This window comes from Aphelocoma coerulescens, chromosome 4 (genome assembly GCF_041296385.1).
Source record: "Aphelocoma coerulescens isolate FSJ_1873_10779 chromosome 4, UR_Acoe_1.0, whole genome shotgun sequence".
Lineage (NCBI taxonomy): Eukaryota > Metazoa > Chordata > Aves > Passeriformes > Corvidae > Aphelocoma > Aphelocoma coerulescens.
The window spans coordinates 31465481-31488051 of record NC_091017.1 but is presented as its reverse complement, the minus strand read 5'-3'; the positions used below and the strand labels follow the sequence as shown (position 1 = coordinate 31488051).

At 43.9% G+C, this 22571-nt stretch overlaps 2 protein-coding genes and 1 long non-coding RNA gene across 4 annotated transcripts in view; 2 read left to right on the top strand and 1 right to left on the bottom strand.

The window, feature by feature from the left end:
* Positions 1–15: 15 nt before the first annotated feature.
* Positions 16–7684, bottom strand: LOC138109641 (uncharacterized). Its single transcript, XR_011150647.1, has 3 exons — positions 6882–7684; positions 3987–4061; positions 16–3853 (listed from the first exon to the last, which is right to left on the bottom strand). It is a non-coding gene; the product is annotated as an uncharacterized lncRNA (long non-coding RNA).
* SMIM19 (small integral membrane protein 19) lies at positions 6101–20884 on the top strand. Of its 2 annotated transcripts, none has more exons than XM_069013373.1 (3): positions 6101–6307; positions 6402–6526; positions 19313–20884. In XM_069013373.1, exons 1-3 carry the CDS (start codon positions 6144–6146, stop codon positions 19363–19365), a joined length of 342 nt encoding a protein of 113 aa, XP_068869474.1. In that variant the 5' UTR covers positions 6101–6143; the 3' UTR covers positions 19366–20884. The 2 variants fall into 2 exon arrangements, with proteins under 2 accessions (XP_068869474.1, XP_068869473.1); XM_069013372.1 differs by lacking the exon at positions 19313–20884 and adding an exon at positions 7693–8600 and having other exon boundaries at positions 6105–6307.
* SLC20A2 (solute carrier family 20 member 2) overlaps positions 9253–22571 on the top strand; it is a 57295-nt gene continuing 43976 nt past the window's right edge. Inside the window, exon 1 of the mRNA XM_069013367.1 lies at positions 9253–9380. The gene's annotated coding sequence lies outside the window, so the exon portion shown is untranslated. The remainder of the gene's footprint in view (positions 9381–22571) is intronic.

Sequence of the window (22571 nt, the reverse complement as noted above, 5' to 3'; positions counted from 1 at the left end):
GTTATTAGCACCTGCCTCTTAAGCCCAAACATAGCCGAAATCTGGCCTTGCAGCGAGTGTTTTCCTAGCAAACTTTTGTAAGCCCCTTAAGGATCTCGTTGTTTGCATTAGTGAGTCTGAAGGAACAAGACAGATAGATATAGGGGCTGACCTATTAACCACACATGCCACTTCCCCTTTAACTTGCTCATGGTATTTGTGTACTGTACTGTCCATTTCAATCTGGTGACACCAAAACCAAGTTTGAGTGTCACCTCCTTCCAGTCTTTCAGTAAAATCAGATGTTTGTACCCTATACATCTTTTTGTTCTTCCCTGCTAACTCCCATCTGCATTCTGATGATCATGTGAATCCAGTCCTCCCCACATTTCCAGCTTCTTTTCCCTTAGAAGGAAGAGCTAAGGCATCACAGAGGGGGGAAAAAGAGGCAGGACAGTCCTCCATGCAGTAGGAGACTACTCCTTCCAATTCTCTTTTCTGGGAATTTCAGTCTTTACCACCAATCACCGCCTTTGATAAACATCCAGGGACTTTGCTGCCTCAGTACAAGCAGCTCTTGTATGTCTAGTGGAAAACATCAAAAGATGAAGGGCAGGAAGAGGCCTGTTCACAGCTGGGAGCCTGCAAGTCCCTCTCTGCTCACCCACTCCCCAGCCAGCTCTAGACCAGTGGATATGACCTCCCCTGCTAAGACCACTGCCACAGCTCTGCTTAACCTCAACAACAGCTGCTCGTTCTTATCTCAAGGTCAGATCAAGTGTCCCACATTCCCTGTCCTTTCCCACAAAAGATGCTTCCCTGGGGATGATCACTGCCATGTTTCTTATTGTATTACTGTTCTTCCATCCCAAAAGTCCAGTCAAAGATACTGCACAAAGATGCAGGTCACACAAGGAGAAGGAGAGCTACTAGTGCTTATCTCCTTCAGAAAACTTCAGAGGAGGTTCCCCAAATCACCCTAGGTACTCAGTGCTGAGGCAGATATGATCCCAGTCATTCCATTTTGTTTGCTGTCAGCATCAAGATGAAGGCCCTGGGTCTGGCTGCTTCTGAAGGGACAAGACAACCCTTTTGCTGAGGTCAGTGTAACCACCTTACCCTTCCCTTTTGGGCAATGCCTCCTCTGCCATCCCTGCAGCAGTCCCACAGCATATTTCACCCACCCCCACCCATCCAGCAGCTAGACAAAGAATCAAAGCACAAACTGTCTCCCAGACTCAAGAAATAGCACCTGATTCCCAGACTGAACTTCTCCTGGGACACTGCTGTGCTAGCAGCAGAGGAGACCAGGAGACCTCGGGCATGCTAGCTGAGCCTGCTGACAGTCTGGCAGCGGGTGTCAGCTGTGTCAGGGCCCAGTGCTGGTATGGTACTCTCTATCCTTGGCCAAATGCTGTTGCCAAAACAATTTCCCAGTGGGTTTCCCACTAACATTTAGCTCTTACCAGGTAGGTTTGTACTGCAGGTTAGAGAATGGAAACCGCCTGTCTCAGAGCAGAATCCCAGATTCAGTTCCAACCCACTGCTCCTTTCATTTTCTCCTCGGAGCCATCCAAAGAATAGCACTGCCAAGCTTATGCTGTTTTCCGTAACAAACTGCTGCTGCACGCTTCTGGGGGGGTCAAGTCTGATGGAGCATTTCCCGCTTTGCGCTATGGATTTCAGATTATATCCTAAAAGCATTCCTACAACACTAAATCCTGTGGGGGTGAGCAGCCTATATGGCCACTCATCTGTATGTTTGACACCATCAAACGCAAAAAGTAGCATATGAGTATCTGCACCAGCTGTTATGTAGGTCTGGGTAATCGCAGAGAAAATGAGATGGACACGATGTATTTAATTGAACGTTTGATTTTTTTTTCTTTTTTGAAGGATAGTTTGAAAATCTACGTTACTCTGTATTTAATAAAGTGGTAACTTTTAAATGTATCAGAAGTTTAGCATACCACACAAACATTTTGAAATTCTGTCACAAGCTCTAAAATAATATTTTCCTTTGGTGCCACATAAACAAAACATCAGATCATTATCTTTGTGAAACAGAGGCAGTGTTGTTTGCCAAATATAATTTGTGAGCTATTTGGTAGAATATGCAACTGTAAACCAATTCTATCATTATGACTGTAATGTCTTACCAACAGTCAAGAGACCCTGGGAACAAGAAAAAAGTGGTTCTCAAGTTCTTCTAGCATGATATAATGTGTATATTTGTAGAGTCCAACCAAATAAATTATATCCTAGATGGTACTTTTAAAAAAGAAAAAGGATTTTGTGGTTTTATTTTAATTGAGGCACTGTATACTTGAGATGACCACATGATTTTCAATAATTGTCAGTCTCTGTTCAGAAGTCTATAATCCAGTATTTATCAGGATTAAATGGTGAATATATTTACATTACAGTGATATTTATGTCTCAGCAATTTTTGCTTCTGTTTAGCTCTGGGTAACTCAAAATCCATTAAAAATTATATATTTATATATAGACACATACACACAAATTCTTTGGCCATAATTTTCAAAAGACCAAGCTTACTGTTCCAGCATTCACATTTTGGATATACAGTAGCTGGATTTTCAAAACTGATAATATTCAGTAGCTCTCAGTCAAATTTCTAATAGTTGCTGGATGCATGACTTTTGGAAAGTGAATTTTTTCCCTGTAGAGGAAGACACTTTTCAGCAATTCTCTTGATAAATCTATGAGACCAAAGGGGGTAATTTTATCAAATACACCCTAGATTTCTTTGTGGAATGAACGAAGTCTCCGTGAAAGTTGGGATTTTTATGTGTTTTTCTCCCTAAGAGCTTGTTCTTGGGATGGAGCGGGAATGGGGTGTTGTGTCTAGCTCAAACAGAAACCCCTCAGTTTATTTGCCTGTAATGTTGAAAATCCAGCCACTAAGCTTGGGTCTCCATTAACTATGTTTAGCTTATGCCAGTGCCATATATTATTATTACATGTTATTAGTTTGGTGCCTACATGCTTTGGTCATAGGCCAGGATCCTGTAGGTCAGATGCTATAAAGGCACAGCACAAAATGACAGTCCTTTCCCTACATGCAGCTTTAGTATAAGAACATATAAAAGAACTTCTGTCCTCATGCATGAACAGCACACACAAGTATTGGTTATCACATCCCACCTCATCCAAGCCACAAATAAATATGCTACGTAATTCATATGGACAGGTAACACAATTTCTCATTCACATAATTGCAACTGCAAGGCCTGACTGTGCTCTGACTGAATTCAAGAGCAGCTTGCATTCCCACTTCTGAACGTGCTTTAGGAGCCTAAGACTGAAACAAAAGCCCAAGCTATAAAAGGAAGTAACAGTGTACCAGACAAGCTAACCTACAGGGCTAAGAGTCAACCAACTTTGCTGTTTGAGCCAGATTCCTCAAGGAAGTCACGCAGAAGGCCTGCACTCCCAGAACTCCTATTTCTACAGGCCAGTAAGGGGAAGATCACCCCTTTTCCTCAGGTTTGCAAGGCTGTCACACTCAGGGCAGCATCAGATGTTGCGCTCCTCAATCTAACCCTGTCCTACCCATTGATTCACATTTACTAAATCCAGAGGGGTATATGGAAGAAGAAAATCTATCTCTGCCTGTCTTGTAGGTTGGGGGCGGGTGGATTATCAAAGTCTTAAATCAAGCATTTCATTAAATCAAATGAACTGGGCAATGCTGAGTGAGGCAGTCTGTTTCTGTGTGCTGGAGGCTGCAGAGAAAATCCCAGGACCTGAGGTCATGCTGTGTGGATGCAGGCCTTGGTTTCCTCTATATGGGAAGCTGTGTGCAGCATCCTGGGGCATTCCAGTCCTTTCCTGGGTTGTCCAGAGCAGGCTGCAGGGTTAATACAAAAAGTGCCTTTAGTTACAGCTTACATACAGCTTCTCTCCTCCTCAAACAAGGAAGCCTGATCTCAGCTGAGGTCTAGAGATAGTAATGCAATATAAAGAGCACTGAAGTTACTTACGTTTGTTCTTTCCACTTTTCTTCAAAGATGTGTAATGCTTTCTTGTCAGGCTTGTTAGCAGAAAAGTTCAGCATACTAAAAAAGGCAAACAAAAAAGCCTCAACTTCACAAGAAACTGCTTAAAATCCCTGTGAAACCATGCTTAATTAACTGTCTTTTGTCGTGTTGCATAAGTGAATTTTTTTTATCTCTTAGTGGTTTCCACAGTTCTGTGCAAGGGTGCCATCCCAATTTAATGACCTAGAATTATGTCTAATTGCTGTTCTATCCTCCTTTCCCACACCATGTGGGGCAAGGAACTTTTCTCATGACAACATTGCCTCAGGTTTTTATTTTTTATATTGTCATTTTCACTCATAGTCTTTTATGTCCTGGTCGAAGGCCTCTTAAAGTGAATCTGTTCCATACCATGGAAAGAGGAAGACTTGGAACATCTTGCAGTGAGAACACAGCTCCCCAAAGGACAGAACTTCCCCAGGCTGATTAGACATCTGCAAAGTAAGTGCCATTCAAATGAGGTGTCTAGACTCCTTCCACTCGGTAAGGGATCAGAGCATTTCCCGGGCACAGGAGGTTTGATTCTGAATGTTTGACATAGGTTAGATAAATCATGCCCTAAAAATACTTGGGTTTTCCCCCTTTATTGTCTTATAAAGGGTGAAGACAGATAACCGTAACACAGGCACATAGCCAACATACACTCTAAGCAGAGGGACATGGACCATATTCCTGATGTCTAAATTGTAACAGTTCTCATGTCTGAAGGAAGCTATGGTAAAAGGAAGTATCAGGAGCAGAGGTGGATAGAAAGAAGCAGAAGGTCCTAGCGAAAAGCACACCTAACCTCCCATGTAGCTCAAACATTCCACATCAGGCAGTAGGGAAAAAAAAGTTGGTGTGTATGTGAGTGTTAGAGCAACCGAGTTTACCTGCATCTCATTAAGCAGTTTGGGAAACTTTTCAAGGTTCTGAGCTGAAACACTTGCTCTGGCAAAGCATAATCCTAGAATTGTGCTTTTTGGCATCAGGAGCATATGGACCATGGATTAAGCTATGTTATTCCAGCATCTGAATATCCAGCAACTCCCATTTCAGCACCAAGAAAAAAAAAAAAAGGCAAAATCTTTTGGAAAGCACTCTTTCTATTTTGACAAATTTTAACCATCACATTCAATTCCTGTGTGAAAAGCGAGAGCTCATGACAATCTGAACCTCTTTTTCTTTCGACACCACGCACTGTAGAACTACATTCCACATGATTCCACTGCTGCTGCATGAGCACCAGCCCAGCCAGATGACTCCATGCCTGCCAGGCTCCTAGAGCTGCTGAATTCACACTTCTCCTGGCCCCACACCCATCTGTGCCTTTCCCCTTGGATGCTGGCACTGCAAAACCAAAAGACTTTTTATATCCCTGGTGCCCCTTCCCCTGGGAGAGAAGTGCTCCCCTCTGCGTGTCCTCTCCCCAAAGGTCTGGTAGCTTGAGGGGAAATGAAAGTGTGGGAAGGTGCACCAAGGCCTCACAGTCCAGAAAAATTTGATTTGTTACCCAGTGTGCAACAAGCCAGTAATTATACACCTGAAAGAGACCTTGATTATTCTCCCTACAGCTCCCTGAAAGTAGGGTGTAGGCAGGTGGGGGTTGGTCTCTTCTTCCAGGTAATCAGTGACAGGACAAGAGGACGTGGTCTTTAGATGCACCAGGGGAGGTTTAGCTTGCACGTTAGGAGGAATTTCTTCACAGACAGGGTAATCAGACATTGGAATGGGCTGCCCGGGGAGGTGGTGGAGTCACCGTCCCTGGCGGTGTTTAAGGGAAGACTGGTTGTGGCACTTGGTGCCATGGTCTGGCTGACGCGGTGGCGTCAACACAGGTTGGACTCGATGGTCTCAGAGGTCTTTTCCAACCTCATTGATTCTGTGATTTCTTTCAGAGTTGCACAAGCCCAGGTGCTCGGCGGTGCCCCACACATCAGGCCCGCCGACTATCCAATTTGTTACTGCACACATTTTGGCAAGTGGCGGCATTAATGCTCCCGCACACTTTACCCTCACCTTTCATTACCGCCCCTCGGGGCCCCCCCGCGATGGCGCCCGACACCGGCATGACGCCACTTCCGGGCCCGCGTGGGGCCGCCCCTGCCGGCCGCGCTCCCCATGGCGGCGGCGGGGGCCGGAGCGGGCGGCGGCGGCGGCTCCTCGGCGGCGCTGGGCGACGGCGGTGCCATCGACTATTCGGTGCACGAGGCGTGGAACGAGGCCACCAACGTGTACCTGCTGGTGGTGCTGGCCAGCCTCGCCCTCCTCGTCTACGCGCGGCGGTGAGAGGAGGCCCGGCCGGGGCGGGGCGGGGACTCCCGCGGGGCCCCCACGTGGAGGGGCGACCCCTCTGACCGCCGCGCTCCCTCCCCGCAGGAACAAGAGGAGGATTATGCGCATCTTCACCCTGCCCCCGGCCGCCGAGACGCCGCCCGAGCCCAACTTCTACGACAGCATGAAGAAGATCCGCCTGCGGCAGCAGCTGGAGATGTACTCCATCGGTAAGTCAGAGGGAGGAGGGGACTCCCCCGGGCCTGCGGGCTACTGGGGGCCGTTCCTAAAGCGGTGGCCTCGGGCCTTGTGCAATGGGAACACCCCCGGTCGTGTGGCACATTGAGCAGGGGTTCTGCAGCAGCCAGGGCATCAGGACTGTTGCGTGAGGAAGTAAGGAGCGAGGGAGCAGCTGTGCAATTATCTTAAAGCAAATGTCAAAACGAATCCCATGTTACGCTTTGAAAGAGCTGGAAAAGCCTGGATGTTGTCAAAACGTGGGAGGGTTTGTAAAAGTTGAGAGGACTGTAGAATCATGAGTAATGCAACCACATAAATTGAAAATAAACGAGAATTTTACTGTACCAACAAGTGTTGCTGGTCCCGTCTTAATGCTGAAGGTCAGGATGGAGGCAGGAAAGAGCCCCATGCCCCTGATACTCCAGTAGTCCAATTCAGAGAAACACATGACTTTGCTTCACATCTGCCATACATGCATGCCTAGAGGAAATACGGCAAAAAAACCTTAGTGATCTGAAACCACCTTTTAAATGCAAAAACCTGATGTAAAGATTCTTACACCAGGCCATTGCAGTCTGTAGGAACAAAACTGGATGTTCTTCCTACAGTGGAATGCCTGCTGGCATTCGCTCATGGTGTTGGTACCACTGCACAAGTCTTTGATCTCGCTTTACCTTGCTAACCAGATTAATTCTGAAGTCAATGTAATTGTTAGCTTGTGGTTTGTATATTGAGATGAGAAATGCGGACATCAGCCTTGTGACTATTGAGTTGTTCAGGTCATCTGTAACAGAACTTCTGAAGCCATAGCCTTTAATGTTATTTATTTTTATTTTAATAAAAGGACCTGAACAGAATCATAGTTCTCTGTCATTGATTTACTGACATTTTGCTATGACTACTGTTCAGCATTTACAAGGCCACATGCTAAAGGTGAAGTTCCACATGGTGACTGAAACTTGCCCCTGTGTGGCTGTGGCTGGAATTATGTTCTCTGACATCAAGTCTGCTTCTTGATTGTTGTCCTAGTTATACAAGTATATACAAACATATATGTATACGTATATATACATGTATGTAATAATATAATAATAGTAATAATAATAATATATAATAAATTGTGTAATCGGTGTTGATTGGTGTTTCTTTTTTTCAGCAAGGAAGTATGAACAGCAGCAGCAGCAGCCACCAAAACAGACTGAAAGCGTACAGCTCTCAGTGGAATGAAGCCCACAGTTCTGTAGGAACTCAGGATATATATCCAGTGCTGATTTTAAGAGTCAATGTGGAGCTATTTTCAATGCTTTTTAATTGATACATAGCTGAAGGCAAGGGGGAAAGGAAGGAGACTGTCCCTAAAACTGTGTTCTTTGTAGCTTCTCTCTGAGCCCTTGTGAGGTAAAGTGAGCGCCTACTGGAACATTCAGCATGAAAGTCTCCAACACAGGGCAGACCTGCTCAGAGGAACCTGAGGGTAGGGAAATGCAGTCTTACCAATGTCTGAAATTATTTCTCTCTCTGCTAGCACTTTGGAAATCAGCTCCTACCTTCTCTGGCAACAGCACCCTAGAGAAAGCAAGGCAGTACCTATCTGCCTGGAAACCCTTGCATTCCTGGATCATGAGTTGTTGAATTTGCTGAATACAGTCAGTAAGTGTGAGTGAAGGCACTGTGGCCTTAGTGCCTGGTGAAGGTGACCAGCTCTGAGAGCCCACAGTGTCGCTGGTGGTAGTGCAAAAAAATTCTGCTCTCTGTTTATTTGGGAGTTGTGTATGCAGTACTGTGAACATTTCCTGGAGAAACTTTGAGAAGGACACAGTGAACTACACATCTAGAAGACACTTAAAGCCACTACTACAATGTTAATAGCAAAGGTGGTTAGCTTAATTTAGTCAAATTGCTGTAAAGAATGGGTCTGTCTATAAAAATCTGTATAAGCAGGTCACAGCTTATCCAGAAGAGGCTAGTTACTTTTTCTTTCTAGGTAAATCATCTCAAAGTCAGTTAATTTAAAGGATTCTGCAGAAGTTACTTCTTAATAAAAGGATCTAATAATGAAAATTACTTGAAGACGTATCATGCTGTAATTCCTAAGGTTACACAACTTGAGTTGGCCAGGTGATGTACAACCAGCACAGCACTGGGAGCGCGTGTCCAGAGGTTTTCACTTACTCAGCGCTGAAATACATTAAGTCTTGGAGCAGTGGTGAGCAGCACTGCGGCTCCATTTGGATATGAAGAAACTGCTTTAAGCACCAAATTTTACTATATTGAAATGATCTGTACTTCAGTGTCTGTAGGGACTGGAAAACGTGAATAGGGCAGACCCGGTGGCAGAAAGCTCAGTGGGTTTGCCCCATAAAAAGGGTCCTTCGGGTGAAGGGTGGCCCCTGTGACAGCTTCCTCGCGTGTGACCGCGGAGAACGGCAGGGTCACGCCGCGGGGCCGAGGGCTGGCGGCCACGGGGAGCGGGGAGGGCGCGGAGCCCCGGGGCTGCCGGTGCCACGTCCTTCGCACGGTACTGTACCCGTGTGATGACCCAGCTCCGCAGCACGTCCCCATCACTCGGCGGGGTTTACGAGGTGCAAAGATCCACGTCCAGCAGAGCTCCCCGGGCGCGGGGGAAGCCCCCGGTCCGCATCCCCAGGTCCGTATCCCCCTCCACCCCCCGGAAACGGCGGCGTTTCCCCTCCGAACGACCTCACTTCCTCCCGCGCTTCCGTCTCCGGGACGCGCCGGCTGCCGCTGCCGCCTCTGCCGCCGCCGCCGCCTCTGCTGCCGCCGCCTCTGCCGCCGCCTCTGCCGCCGCCGCCGCTGCTCGGAGGCCGGAGCGCCCGCCGGGCGGTGAGTGGGGCCACGCCGCCCTCGCCCCGCCGCCCCCCGCGCCCCGTCCGCGCCGAGGGGAGGGGAGGGGGCGCCTCGCCGGGGGCCGTGGCGAGGCGGGAAGGGTCCGCCCGAGGAGAAAGCACGGTCAGGGGCGGGAAGGGGGTGTCCGGGTCCGGCTCCATCCCCGCGGGCGGGCTGCGTGCCGCCGCCGGGCCGGGCGGGCTCTCCGCTCCATCTTTAGCGGGAGCGCTCCCCGCGTGTCCCGAGCCCTGCTTCGCGCCGCGGGCTCCGCAGCGATGTCCCGGCACGGGGGCTCGTGGCTGTCCGCACAGCTGAGCCCTCCCTCCTTCCCACCGGCCCTGCCCACCCGGGCGGGCAGGCAGGGAACGGAGCCTTTCCAATGGCGCATCTCTGCCGGCGCCGCTGCCCGCCGCAGCCGCCCGGTGCGGCTCCGCTCGCTTCAGTGGAGCAGCGTGGCAGAGTGAACCCGCGCCTTGCCGCTCAGCCAGCACAGCCGTCCTTCGGGCTGCAGATAATAATTTCACCGTTTGCTTCTCAGCTCTGCTGAAAGCACCGTGAAGGGCGTAGAAATCTGGATCAGCGTGCGGCTTCGTTTGTATTCATGGACCCGAGGCAGTGGCACGAGCATCTCACAAACTTACTTGTCCAGAACAAAAAGCTTGTAAGGAGAAGTACCAAAAGCAAAAGGTTTTCCGGGGTCCGTACCTTTTGCGTGTGCTAGGGTGTTCGAAGAACACTGCTTGAGCCATGAGCAAAGAGCAGGTTGTGGTTTGTTTTCCTGGCAAGTGCAGCGCCTGAAGTTCTGTCCCAGTGAAACTATGCCCTGTTCTGCAGCGGGCTTTGTATTTCAGCTGTACAGTACGCGTCGGGATGGAACGTGTAGTCAGCTTTTGAAATTTTACCTCAAATGTCTGTGCTGATTTTTACCTCTTAATTCATGATTCTGCATGTAGGAAAAAATCATTGCCTAAAAGCAAAGACAGATAGGATAGAGAGACAATTTTTTTTTTTTTTGCATTTGTTTTTAGTAGTCAGGCTTACAGGCAAGCATGGGAGCAGATTCTCAAACTCTCATGGAACTTTGTTCATGCAGAATTTCAGATGTCTCAAGTTTATGACCTAACAAAAATTGGGCCAAAGTTATCTTCAGTTGCATTTATTTTTGAGAATGCTGTACAGGGGGAACTCTATCTAGCTTACCCAATACTGTTTTAAAAGCTATTATGATGTGTAGATTTAGTGGTGCCTGATCACATGAAGCATGTGAGGGAAGGCTTTCTAAGCAGGTAAAACTGTACATCTGTAAGATACTGCAGAAAATCATTAACAAGTTGCTCTCAATTGTAACTCCAGTGTTTTTGAGAATCTGACCACTCTGTTGTCTCCATGTGAGCTGCTAAATGTCAGATCTTTGTAAATGCAGTCTTCAGTTGGCGTTACAACCATGACTCTATAATCTTATGTGAAAACTATAATCTTCTGTTAAGTGGTGGAAAAGTCATCGCTCTCCTCGTAACCCAAAATGTGGCTGGCTAGTTTTTTTACTCAGTGCCGCACAGAAGATCAAAGGTTTTTGGATAGAGCTGTATAAATTCTGTGACAAGGCTCAAGAGGGTCTTAAATATTTAAGCTATGAGTATGTCTGTGTTTAAAGGAGACGTCGTAAATTCTGAGGGCCTTGTAGTGAAAATATCCTCCTCTGTGCCACAAGCATTTTGAGTTTCAGTCCAGTGTTACATGCCCGGATAGTATGAACCGGTATGTGCCGGCCGAGCCCAGATGAGAACATATCCTGCAGCAGCTGCCATGGTGCCTTATAGTCAGCCATAGGAGTTAGGAATCTCAGCAGAGTGATGCTCAAGTGGTCCTAAACTTGCTCTCAAATTTCCCTTCCAAAACTGCCTGATCCACTGAGAAGACCCACAGAGGAAGCCTTTGCTGTACCACTTGTACTGCTGATGCCGGTGGAAGCATAGAAAATGGGGAGAAGATCCCAGTGCTTTTGTCTGAGGACAGTTTGTAGGGAAGCTTCTTCAGCACAATGCAAAAGTATTAATTGAGAATATTCTAACCAGTGATGAATCTTTCTGTAATTTATGTTTTGCATATATGATTAAGCAGCATTGGCCAAAAGCCTGGTGACAGCACAGGGCTCTGGAATGTTTCCCTGTTGCCTGGGCAGTTTATTCATGTTAGCTTACTTCCGTGAGCTTAATCGCTCCTTTTAAAGTCCTCCTGAACTCAGGAGTGCTGCTGCTATTGAGCAAGCTGAAATTATACACGCTGCAGGGAGAAAGGTGGGGATGTTGCAATTTCACATCTCTTTCGGAGGAATTGAAAAGATTTTGCCCTAGCCCTAATTTCTGCATTAAAGAGATTGAAAATTGACATTGCATGCCTTCTTCAACAGGGAAGCAGCACCTCGTTAGAAAACGTGTTATTAAATCCATGATGTCTTTGGCCTGTTATGCCTAAAGAGCACCAGCATTTGGAGGAGGCTTGCTGACAAAGTCGAGTCTTCAGTCATGGTTGCTTATGCTCCAGATCAAAAGTAGCCATCAAAAGGCATTCCATTTCCCCTCCAAACACTTTAACTGTGTTTGAGTCATGGTGAGGAACCTGGGTGTTGTTTATTAATGTAGTCACTCAAACAAAAAGCTCGATCTTGTCCTTGAGACAGAGCTGCCACTGAAGAGCAAAAGGTTTCAGTGCCTCCGGCCCTCGAGAATGGAGGTAAGAGCCTTCACTTTGCAGCCCTGCATCTGTTGTGGCATAAGAGTTAAGGGCTGTGATCCAGGTTTTTGTAGTCTAACAAGCTCCGTCGGAAACTGGCATTGCCTGGGTCGATGGGACTCCCTGCTGGCTGAGGGATACGGAGGATGACCTGGGATACTAACTACTGGCAGAACAGCCCAAAGCCAGCACAAATGTCTCATGAGGAATCTGACATCAGGGAGTGGGAATCGGTACTACTTCTTCCATAACAGAGGGCAAGAAGAGAGGGGAAAAAAAAGATACGTGTTCTGTTAGGAGCAAAAGGCTCATGATTTTTTTAGGCAGAAAAATCCTGCCTTAATTACTTTTTCCTCAACTCTCTGATAAGAAATGGCTGATAAAACTTCTTAGTGCTCAATTTTCTCTGTGAAATCTGTGTTTGATTTGAAAAGACTAAGAACCTTTTTAAGAATGAAGGTGCTTTGCCTTATTTTTGCAAGGAATGTCTAAGCTTTGGGTGTTACTTTAATATAAATAATTCCTGATCTTTTTATGGAATATCTAAACTCTGGGCGTTACTTTAATAAAAATAACTTCAAACTCCAAGATTAACAGAATTGCTAAAAGGAATTAGTTCTCAATAAGAAAAACAATAAACTCACTTTGGAATTTCTGAACCAAGCCCTCGAAGGCAATTTGTGGCAAAACTCCAGGAAAAAAATCTCATTTTTATGAAATAGCTATATATCTTCTTTCTTTCTCAATTATAGCTAGGCACTGCTTTGAAAAGTGTTTCTTTCCTTGCAGATGCCTAGGAATGAGGTGTTTTAATAGAATTTTGTTTAATTTTAATCTAGCAGTAAAGTGAATTAATCTTGAAAAAAGGCTGTTCAAATTTGGGGTTTACTAAAACTGTAGTCTGAGAAAATACTTTACATTTGCATATCTGAAGGAGAACTTAGATCCTGAGTCTGCGAAGGAGTAGTCCCCTTCAGTTTCTGCCAGGCTGTCAGACTTGCTGGAACTAATTTTGGACATCCGTGATGTATAAAATGCACACGTGGATCTACAGCTTGCTCCTGAGAAAGACCATGGTTTTGATAAGATAATAGCAACATTTGTCTTTTTCGTAATGGAGTAGAACAGGTATTTTGAAAAGACTCAGCCAACAGGAGGGCTGTATTACTTTCCAGAATATCCTCTGGATCATCTTGGAAACATGGTTTGTAATATGCTCTTGACTGACAGCATAGGGTGTGAGGTGTAAATTCCTGAGCAGGAAAGATGTATGTGGGTTGTGCAATGGGAGACTCCATGTGATGTCGTTATTTATGGTGCTTCTCTCAGATGTCTTTCTGGGACTCAAACAGCTGCTGTGAACTTTACCCAGCACCGAGTACAAGGTATGCTTGAACAACTATTTTGCTGTTGCTTGGATCATGGTGATAAGCAGTACAGAGCCAGGTTCTGTGACACTGGTTGAAAGAACAGAGCAGAACTTTTACTGATTGATGAAAACCTTGCAGGGGGGAAAAAAGTAAGAATATAATCTTCCATAGCTTTGGTTGTTGGACATCAGGGAGTGATAGTCGAAGGGTGGACTGACAGAAGAGGAAGACTTGCTTTTTCTTTTTAGGGAAAGGTCGGAAGGATAGAGACAGAGGTGCAGTTTTTTCATTCTTACCTCTTTTCTTCATGACTGTGTTGTTAAATGGCAGCAACCATTGTTTGCTGAATTTTTCCTTGCTTTAGCAAAGAGCAGTGGGTTGTCATGCGTTTTGATATGTGGCAGTGCTGTTGTTAAACAGATCCAAATCTACAGTCAGATAAGGCTCAGAATAATTGATGTTTTTAGCTCTGCTAAATAACTGAGTTCACATGATCTGTAAGTGGCCAGTGGGTTTTTTTCTTAGGCAAAGTATGTACTGCTTGTATTGTACATTTATTTAAAGCTAATTTTATCACAACAGATTGAGAATTCTAGCAACCAAAAATACCTTAGTTGAGTCTATTAAAAAAGTTTCTGTACCCGAAGTCTGTTTCTGTGTGTGACAAACAGAAAATATCACTTCTTTTTGACTTCACAGTCAGTAATGACCCCAAAGTGGTGAAAGCATTGCACTCTGTGCCTCTGAGATTACTTTTGCCACTGCTGATGGGAGAATTGTTCTGTATTATTACTGTCTTCCCTTTCAACCTCAGCACATTCTGAAATGCCAAAGGCAAACCACTTGATGGCTGATCAGAGGTCCTGGTGATGCTGGTATGGCAGTGCTCTGAACCTTGTGGCTTGGACCACTCTTTGAGCATTGCCTAAGAGCATTGTACAAGTACCCAGCTCAGTATGTTGTCTTTTCACATGTGAGACAGAAGAGCAGGAAAGCGTTTATGGCCTCCTAGAAAGAAAGTGTCAAGATCCTTGCTCTGAAACAGAGTTTCTAAGATTGCTGTAACTATTAAAAAGCATGGAGAGGTCCTTGAGAAATATGCTGAAGAACAATTTTACTGCCATTATGAGACCTGTCACTTTATTGACTAATCAGTCTCTGATACTCAAATAGAGAAAAAAGTTGCATGTGTTTGGATTATTTAATGAGGTAGCTGTTGACAAAGTGGTGCCTGTTACCAGTTCTGTTAGTGCTATTTTGGTCATTAAAGAACACCATTTGTTTCTGGACCATAAGCTGGAACAGGCTTTATCTCTCAGCGTCTTGCTTGCCTGAAGGTTGTTCCAAAGAGGGATGAAATGGTGTAATTTTCATTCTGGTTGAGGCAAAGAAGTATTCTCTTGCCATAACTCACCAGTTCCAAACCCATAATAACAACATTTGTGGTAAAACAGTGACTGTGTGGTATTTCTCACAGATGCTGTAACAACTCTGGCATCTCCTTGGGGGGCCATCTTCCCATGAGATACCAGCCTTTCTCTCTTTCTCTCCTGAAGACTTTCGGACTAAGAACCTGTGGCCTGGAGTCCAAAGTTTTAGCTTCAAAGGCTTGGAGAAGAAAATGCAGCCCACGTAATGACTGAAAGCAGTACTATGTTTTGGGGAGACAAGAGGATCCAGAACTTCAAGTGTGTTTTAAGAGTCTCCCTTTCTTGTCTGCTGCTTGTGTATATAACTTTTTTTTTCCCCACCAAATTTCAATTGAATGAAGGTGTGGCTTTATACCTTGATGCATGTTGCACAGCTTGTATGAGCAGAAACAGCAGAGAGCACTGGAGCTTTAATAAGTACTTGGCATAATAATAATGATGAATATGTCATGAGCTCATCCATAAGGAGCGAAAGTAGCAACACAGCCTAAAGTTATTGCACAGGGGAACCTGCACCCCACAAGAACATCAGCCAAGAGCAAAATGGGACTGGCGTTGCATGGTTGGACCCTGTTCTTTATTCAGGCATGGAGATGAGAGGGCAGTTCTTTGCTCAGAGAGGTTCCTGTACAGCCCTTAAAAAGCTCAGCATAGTTATGCTTGTTGCCTGTTCTAAATAAATTTATCAGAATCTTGAAGGGGGGATTTGAAGAAGGGCACAACATAGAGCAAAACATCTTGCTTATAAGGGTGGTAGCCCTGGAGTGGAAAACATCATAAAAGTGAGCTTGCAAGATCTAGAAAGGGTAGGGCCTGCTGAAATCTTGGTGGAACTGCCAAGTTTCCTGCAGATCCCAGAAACGTAGCTTAAAGAAATGTTGCTAGATACCTGATAGGAGTTGCTCAGTTGTTGCCTTAAAGATCCTCAGATTATGCTCCTGCTCTGTCATAGGACGTAGTGTGGCATGGAAATTTATGGTGCAAGGCAGGCTGGAGCTCTTGGAAGGGGAACAAAGGTGGTTAGTGGCTATGCCAGTTCCCATAGTGCAAGAACAAAGGGATATTTAAATGACATTGAAAATCAGTACATTTGAAATTAAGCATAAATACACGGCACGATATTACCGAGGGCAGAAGTTTAGTCGGATTCCAAGCAGACTTGGGCATTTATATATATATAACAACAATGTCCAGAGTTGCAGTAAATAGGATTAAAAATAAATTAAGCGCATAAACCTTCATGCTAATTGATGAGGTCAGGAAGGAATTTCCCTTTTGGGTGAATTACATCATTGTTCACTACCTGAGCTGTTCCACCTTCTGAAGCATCTGGTCCTGATCACAGGAGGCAGGATTCTCAAACAAATGGACCAGCAATCTGACTTGTTGTGGCAATGCTTAGCTTACCCTGCCTGGGTAGGATCTTGTTGAAAGGGTTTGAGAAGCACATATTTTTTTTAGGATTTTCTGAGGCCACCTGTGCTGCGGTGTATGTCTGCTTTTCCAGATTCTCATTGGTGAAACAGGAGAGCTGTTGTCCAAGTGCCTTTAATGAATCCTGAGAATTGCCTGCTGACATGTCAGCAGCAGCCCACACAGATGGAAGATGTGATGGGTTCATAAGGGATTGCTGTGTTGCTCCATAGATTCAAAGGTAGCTCTGTGAGCACTTGAACTAGTGAAGATAAGACTTTCCTGCAGCTTTCTTGGTTTTGGTGGCACTGTGGTACCTTACACATCTTTCCTTCTTTCTCTTTTTCCATTGCACAGCAGTACTGTTAGCATCCCTGATCCTCCCAGCAGCACAGTGCCTGAGCAGCTTCTCACTTCCTTGTAGTTCTTGGGTATACTTAATCAAAACATGCTGTCTCCCTGATGTTTGTGAACCAGATGTGTTGCTCAGGGGGCTGCCTTGGTTACTTACTTCGCAAGTCTGCTGTAGGAATTGAGCACCTGTGAAATCTCCATGCTTCTGCATGAGATTAGGTTGAAATTGGCCTTGTGGTTTACATTCTGTGCATGGGACAATCAGCGTGGTTATATAACCATTGTTTCCTTGGGAAACAAGGAACAATTTCAGTCTTGCAAGCAAGTTGCTGTAGAATATTTTTTCTCTCAAATCAGTTAGGTGCATGAAGAGTTACACCACATAATTGAGGCATGTGTGCTTTTAAAACATGCACTGTTTAATCTTTTAAGATTTTCCCCAGGGTATAAAGGGAAGGCTTCCTTGCCAAAATACTGTAATTGAGTTAACATTCTGGGAGGTTTCTGTGTTTTGTTACTGAGCTACAAAGCTTCAGAACTTCTGTTACTGAGCTTCTGCTGGTGTTGGAAGGAAGCAAGATCAAAGTTAGAAGTACCAGCCTGCCAGTAAATTGTCTCTTCAAAAGAAAACTGAAAATTCCTCGGTTGTTTCAGGTGGCAGCCAGCATCAGATCTTTTTGACAATTATTAATCTTTTCCTGCAGTTCTCTTTCTGCATGCAACAGTGAGCGGCCTGGATGTCTTATAGTCTATATGGTGCATATCCTGACTGTAGACATCTGAATAATGAGTGAGGATGTCAATAATAGATTGAATTACTTGTCCTCAGTTACTTTCTGCTGCGCAGAGAGAATATGGAGTTATGATGACTACAAAACAGTAAAATTGTAGTTTCTGTTTCTTGTATATCATAGTGATAAAAGATTAAGAGTCACTGTGGTATAAAATAATTGGATGGTATGTGGACATGTTTTGAATGTCCTGACAGGTGGACATTTGTGGCTGCCTCAGCTTTAGTGCTTTTTAAAGCTTGTAAACTCTTGAAATCTGTGATAATTACCTTTCCTGAGTAGGCAGTAGCATGTCTCAGTAGCAGGCATGATCACTGAGGCTCAAGCTTTCAGGACTGTTTGCCTTCTAAGCACTTTTGAGGGTAAGGACCTAATCAAGAGCTCAGAATTGAGGGAATATGTATTTTTCTTTGACCTGTAATCACAGCACAACAAATACATTTCTGTCCAGTTATTTAAAAGTTGTTGTTTCTGCAATACCCAGAGCACTCTCAGAGGGTTTCTTGCTTTGACAGTCTAAGGCTTAGTTATCTTCTTGACTGTGAGGCGCAAGAACCAAAGCTAAGACTTTGCTCTGGTGGGACTCTGTCCCTACAGTTGTCCCTCATTTCTGCTGTAAGAAAGCCAAAATGACTCCCTGTTTCACAGGGAGGAGTTGGGGAAGGACTACGCTGTCTTTCTGATTCATGCATATGGACCATGCTGCTGTCAAGCGTTTCTGCAGAAGAAGGAAGGATTTTAGATGGGATATGGAATTCTGAGAAGTTTAGGTGGTAACTGATAAGATGTAGGGTCTGCTCTGCTTCTGGTACAAAGTGGTTTTGATGCTAATGTTTATTTAAAGATGGCCTTAACCCTAAAAGGGAGAGATAAAATTGCTTTCATGCTTCTGTTTCACTGAGAGCTGGCTGGCAGAATGGTTTTGGTGCCTGCTTATCTACCCCGAAGGCTTCATGGCTGGGGAGGCTGCAGAAATAATTCTCCTGTACCCCCTCATTCAGCATTCAGGCAAAATTGTAAGGCAGGCAAATGGTTTAGGCCACATCTTTGGACACAAGATGGCTGTGTCTCCATTTTGCAGATGAGTCATCCCTTTGCTGTTTTGTTGTTAGACTCTAAACCGTGCTGCTGTTGGCTTTGGGCCAGCTTGGTCCCAGGTTTTGGATCCCAGAAACAGAGAGGTGTGTGCCCTCCACCCCAATGCCAGATTTTATGACAGGTTGAAAATACCTTAGGCCTTTGTCACCTTGTAGTTAAGCTGCTGTAATGCAGAGAAAGCTTTGTCTTCTCTTGTACCTGAGAAGTGTTTAAACACACAAGCTGTGTGCTGTGGAAGTTGTGTAGATTAGGGAGCAGTGGGAACAGTAGAGGAGAGGCTTACTTACATCTTTGTTTTTCAGCTCACTTGTGGGCTAGAGCTCTACTTGGACAAATGAGTCCTGGGTAAAGATAACTGGCATTGTTTTCAGTAGCGGGTAAGTCAGCAGATGGGTCAGCAGTTTCTTTTAGTTGAGCTGGCTGCCGCAGACTAGTTCTGCAAGCTTGGCACCCGATAATATTTTCCACAGTATGTAAGGCTAGCTGGTACAGGATTTCTCCTGCTCATTGTGTCAGGATCAGAGGTGCAGGTTGGGAGATTCCATTGGTCACCCCATTTTTGGCACGCGATGTTTTGCCAAACTAGGTTTGTAAGCTTTGCACTTGTGAAAGGAACTCTGATTTCCTAAAAGGAACTTGAATGAAAGTTGGGATTTTATTAAAGACACAGAGGCATATTATTATTCATCTTTCATTGCTTCATCCCTGTGATGTTTCCTGTTTTGCTTCTTGAGATACAGGTGTCATGATGAGGAGCTTCTCAGAAACAGAAGTGGATGATGAGTGGAGATGAAGAAATCATACATTTAAGAAGTTGGCTCAAGTTTCCGTTACAGGCATGGAAAGTTTCTGAGACCAAGCCATGCGAGAAGAACATGAGTAAAGAAGAGGGAGATGTAGACCCAGACTTTCTAGAAGGGATTGCAGGATTTGAGAGGACGCTGCACAAACGTCACGTAGTTTTCTTGCTTATTCATTTACCTGCACCCCTGAACTGTAATACTTTGTTTGCATGTCTGTTTGGAAGTTGAAAAATCCCCTCACATCTGTGTCTTTAATATAATCATGGCTTCAAGCTTGTTTTAGGAAGAGCAGAACATCGCTATAGTTTTTATTTGTGGATGAGATAGCTGCTGCTTTGTACTTGAAATCAATTTGGGGTTTTTTTTGTTGAAACATACACTGAATATGGAAAAGCTCACACCATTACAAAATAGGAAGTTAGGGGTTTTGTTTATATTTAATGAACAGCCTTTGCATAGAAAGTATGACAGGTACACAGGTAAAAGAAAAAAAAGTAGAGCTAGCCCTCTAATTTGAGTAACCTTATAATGTATTGTTCTTATGGTGTCCTTAGACAGACGTCAGAATCAAATATTAATCAATTTTATCTTCTTTATCTGACTGCTGGTCAGAAAAATGTTCTAGATGGATAAGATTTCTTGTCAGGGCTGCAGAGTTATAAGTGCAGATTACTTAGTATTGAGTTAGGAGAAGGCTTTTTGGAGAGGTAGCTTTTTTAACATCTTGGCTGTCCCGTGAAGTATCTCCAAGGAAATACTAGTCATGCAGTCCAACAACTTAATGATGCTGTGAACAGACCTAATTGTAGTAAGTCTCTGATATAAATTTATTAAGACTTTGACGTATATGTATTTAAAATTTAAAAATTAAATATATTTTCCTATATTGAAAAGTATTGCTGGTAGAGGCAGGCAAAGAGCATCTTTATTTTTCTTATGAACTCCTATCTGGTGTCTTATCCTTAATAAAAGGCTATGGTTATTTTAGTATACTGACTGAATATTTGGCCTTTAAGAGTATATAATTAGATGGGAGAGTAAAAGCAGTTGTTAAAGGACTGTTTTTCTAATGAAAATAGTTTGAAATCATATAATTTTAGTTTTTTCCGAATAGATGTGATTAGTGTGTTGGAAATAGTTTTACAGTGGATATAAAGGGAACAGTTGAGAGACAGTGGCTGAGAATGTGTCTAGCTATTTTTGTAGCTAACAGTTATATTTTTTCAGTCTCTTTACTTAGATATTTCCATATAATCGAACTGCTAAATCACAATGGGATACAAAAACTATTTGCACTTTATAATATTTACATTTTAAAATAGGTTTTATTGTACTAATTGATAAGTAAATTGCAATGACTGTGAGAAAAGCCTAGCTTATTTTATTATGATAGAAATCTGAATATGGGATAGTATTGTCTGTATCATATAAGAATGTTTTCATGGATTTTTAGCTGCTGAAACTGAAATCAATAAACTTTAGCTACTGTTGTTGACTGGAACAAGTAAATCTGCACATTTGTTTTCTTCGTGTTACCTGTACCTCTGTGTTCACCTAGAGTTTCTCCCAGCATTACTCCTCTCGTGGTGTTTGCCCATGAGGGACACTCAGTGTGGGTTTCTGCATGCTCTTGTGGAAGACTTTCTTGATGGAGAACTGTGCATCTGAGTTTGTGCAATTACTCTGTTTTCTGAATAAACCTTAGAGAATCTCAGTCAAAATAGAATCCCAGGATGAGAGTAGCCGGTGGATCAGTTTGTATTTTTTTTCAAATTTTAAATAGATTTTTTAGTAATTGATGACAGTTTTAAAGTAGATAGAGAATGGTCTTCTGCACCCCTGAATTTCACATTAGATTTGTGCACCAGCATATCCCAGATTGAAAGTGCATCAGTTAACAATATGGTCCGGGTTCTGGATTACTTCAGAGAATGTAAAATACTTTTTGCTTGATTGAGAAATTTTTAAAACTATAAAGGATTATTTTTCTTTTAAAACCGTAGTGCTTTGGATTTGAAATAAACAAAGTTGTAGTATAGCCCAAATTTATTGTAATCTATTCAGTTACTTGTATTAATTTAAGTGATTAAGATATCTTCATGTCTGTTGAAGTTTTAAAGAAAAAATGAAATTGTGAAAGATATCTGGTTAAAGGGTTGGAGACAGTGTTGATTGAAATATTAAGCCCATTTTGAGAGTAATGTATTCCACTGTTTCAGAGCAACTGTTCTCACATAATTTTATTCATTTGATTTAATTAAACATCTGCTTAATTCAAAGCGGAGAACTGATTGATAGTTAAAGAAATGGCATAGTTAATTTTCCTCTTTTTAATTTATGTGTAGAAGAGATGGAAATGATTTGTATGACTTCTGAAAGTCTTGGTGACAAGAAACAACCATTTTAAAATTAATTTTAGATTCCTTGATTACTTCCTTAAGGGAAAAAATATTTTATATTCTTTTTGCCTGAGTATTCAGTGTTCTTTATTTATATGATTATCTACTTGCTCATTTGTTTTATCAATAACAGTGAGTAAATTTTCCTTATCAGTATGACAGAGGTAGACCGTGGTCCCTTCCGGGTCTTGCAAGAAATGTGCTCTGCATGTTCTTCCATATTTTAGAGGACTCTTTACATGGTGTGGTTCTCATGCATGGCTGCCATAGACTTAATTCTTTTTTTTTTGAGGGGGTTATTTTCTCCTTTTCTGCTTGATTTTTTCAGCTAATTCCAGAATTTGGACCCTTCCTTGGAGTGGTGTGGCTCTTCTCACAGTGCCTGTGTGGAGCAGAGAGGTCTGTGTCAGTGCTGTGCCATTCCCCCTGTCGGGTTGATCATTTTCTGTGAGGGAAGTGCATGGTCTAGGGAAGTCCCAGCTTGAGCCATGGTGGGCATAGCAGGATCCTGGCATGACTAGCTCTGATTCTCACACCAGAAGGCAGGGAAGAGGGGAGGGTTCCTCATGGAATCCCTTTTACTATTCCTGCCCCTCTCAGCAGCATCCATTCTATCTTTTCTCCTCTGGGCAGCCGTCAGGCTGCTGTAATGCATCACTGTCCTCATCGTGCCTCTGTTGGGAACACCTTTTCCTGAGGATGAGGCACAGTAGCCACCGGCCCTGTTTGCTGGTGCCATGTACTCAAATGTATTCTGCTGCCTAATAACTTGCTCTTCCCTACAGCCTCTGTCAAGC

What these genes read in the sequence shown, in the direction of transcription:
- SMIM19 (XM_069013372.1), top strand. Translation starts at nt 6,144, where the DNA reads ATGGCGGCGGCGGGGGCCGGAGCGGGCGGCGGCGGCGGCTCCTCGGCG. An exon ending in CTCCTCGTCTACGCGCGGCG is followed by an intron (nt 6,308 to 6,401) that starts GTGAGAGGAGGC and finishes CCCTCCCCGCAG; the next exon opens with GAACAAGAGGAGGATTATGC. An exon ending in GCTGGAGATGTACTCCATCG is followed by an intron (nt 6,527 to 7,692) that starts GTAAGTCAGAGG and finishes TCTTTTTTTCAG; the next exon opens with CAAGGAAGTATGAACAGCAG.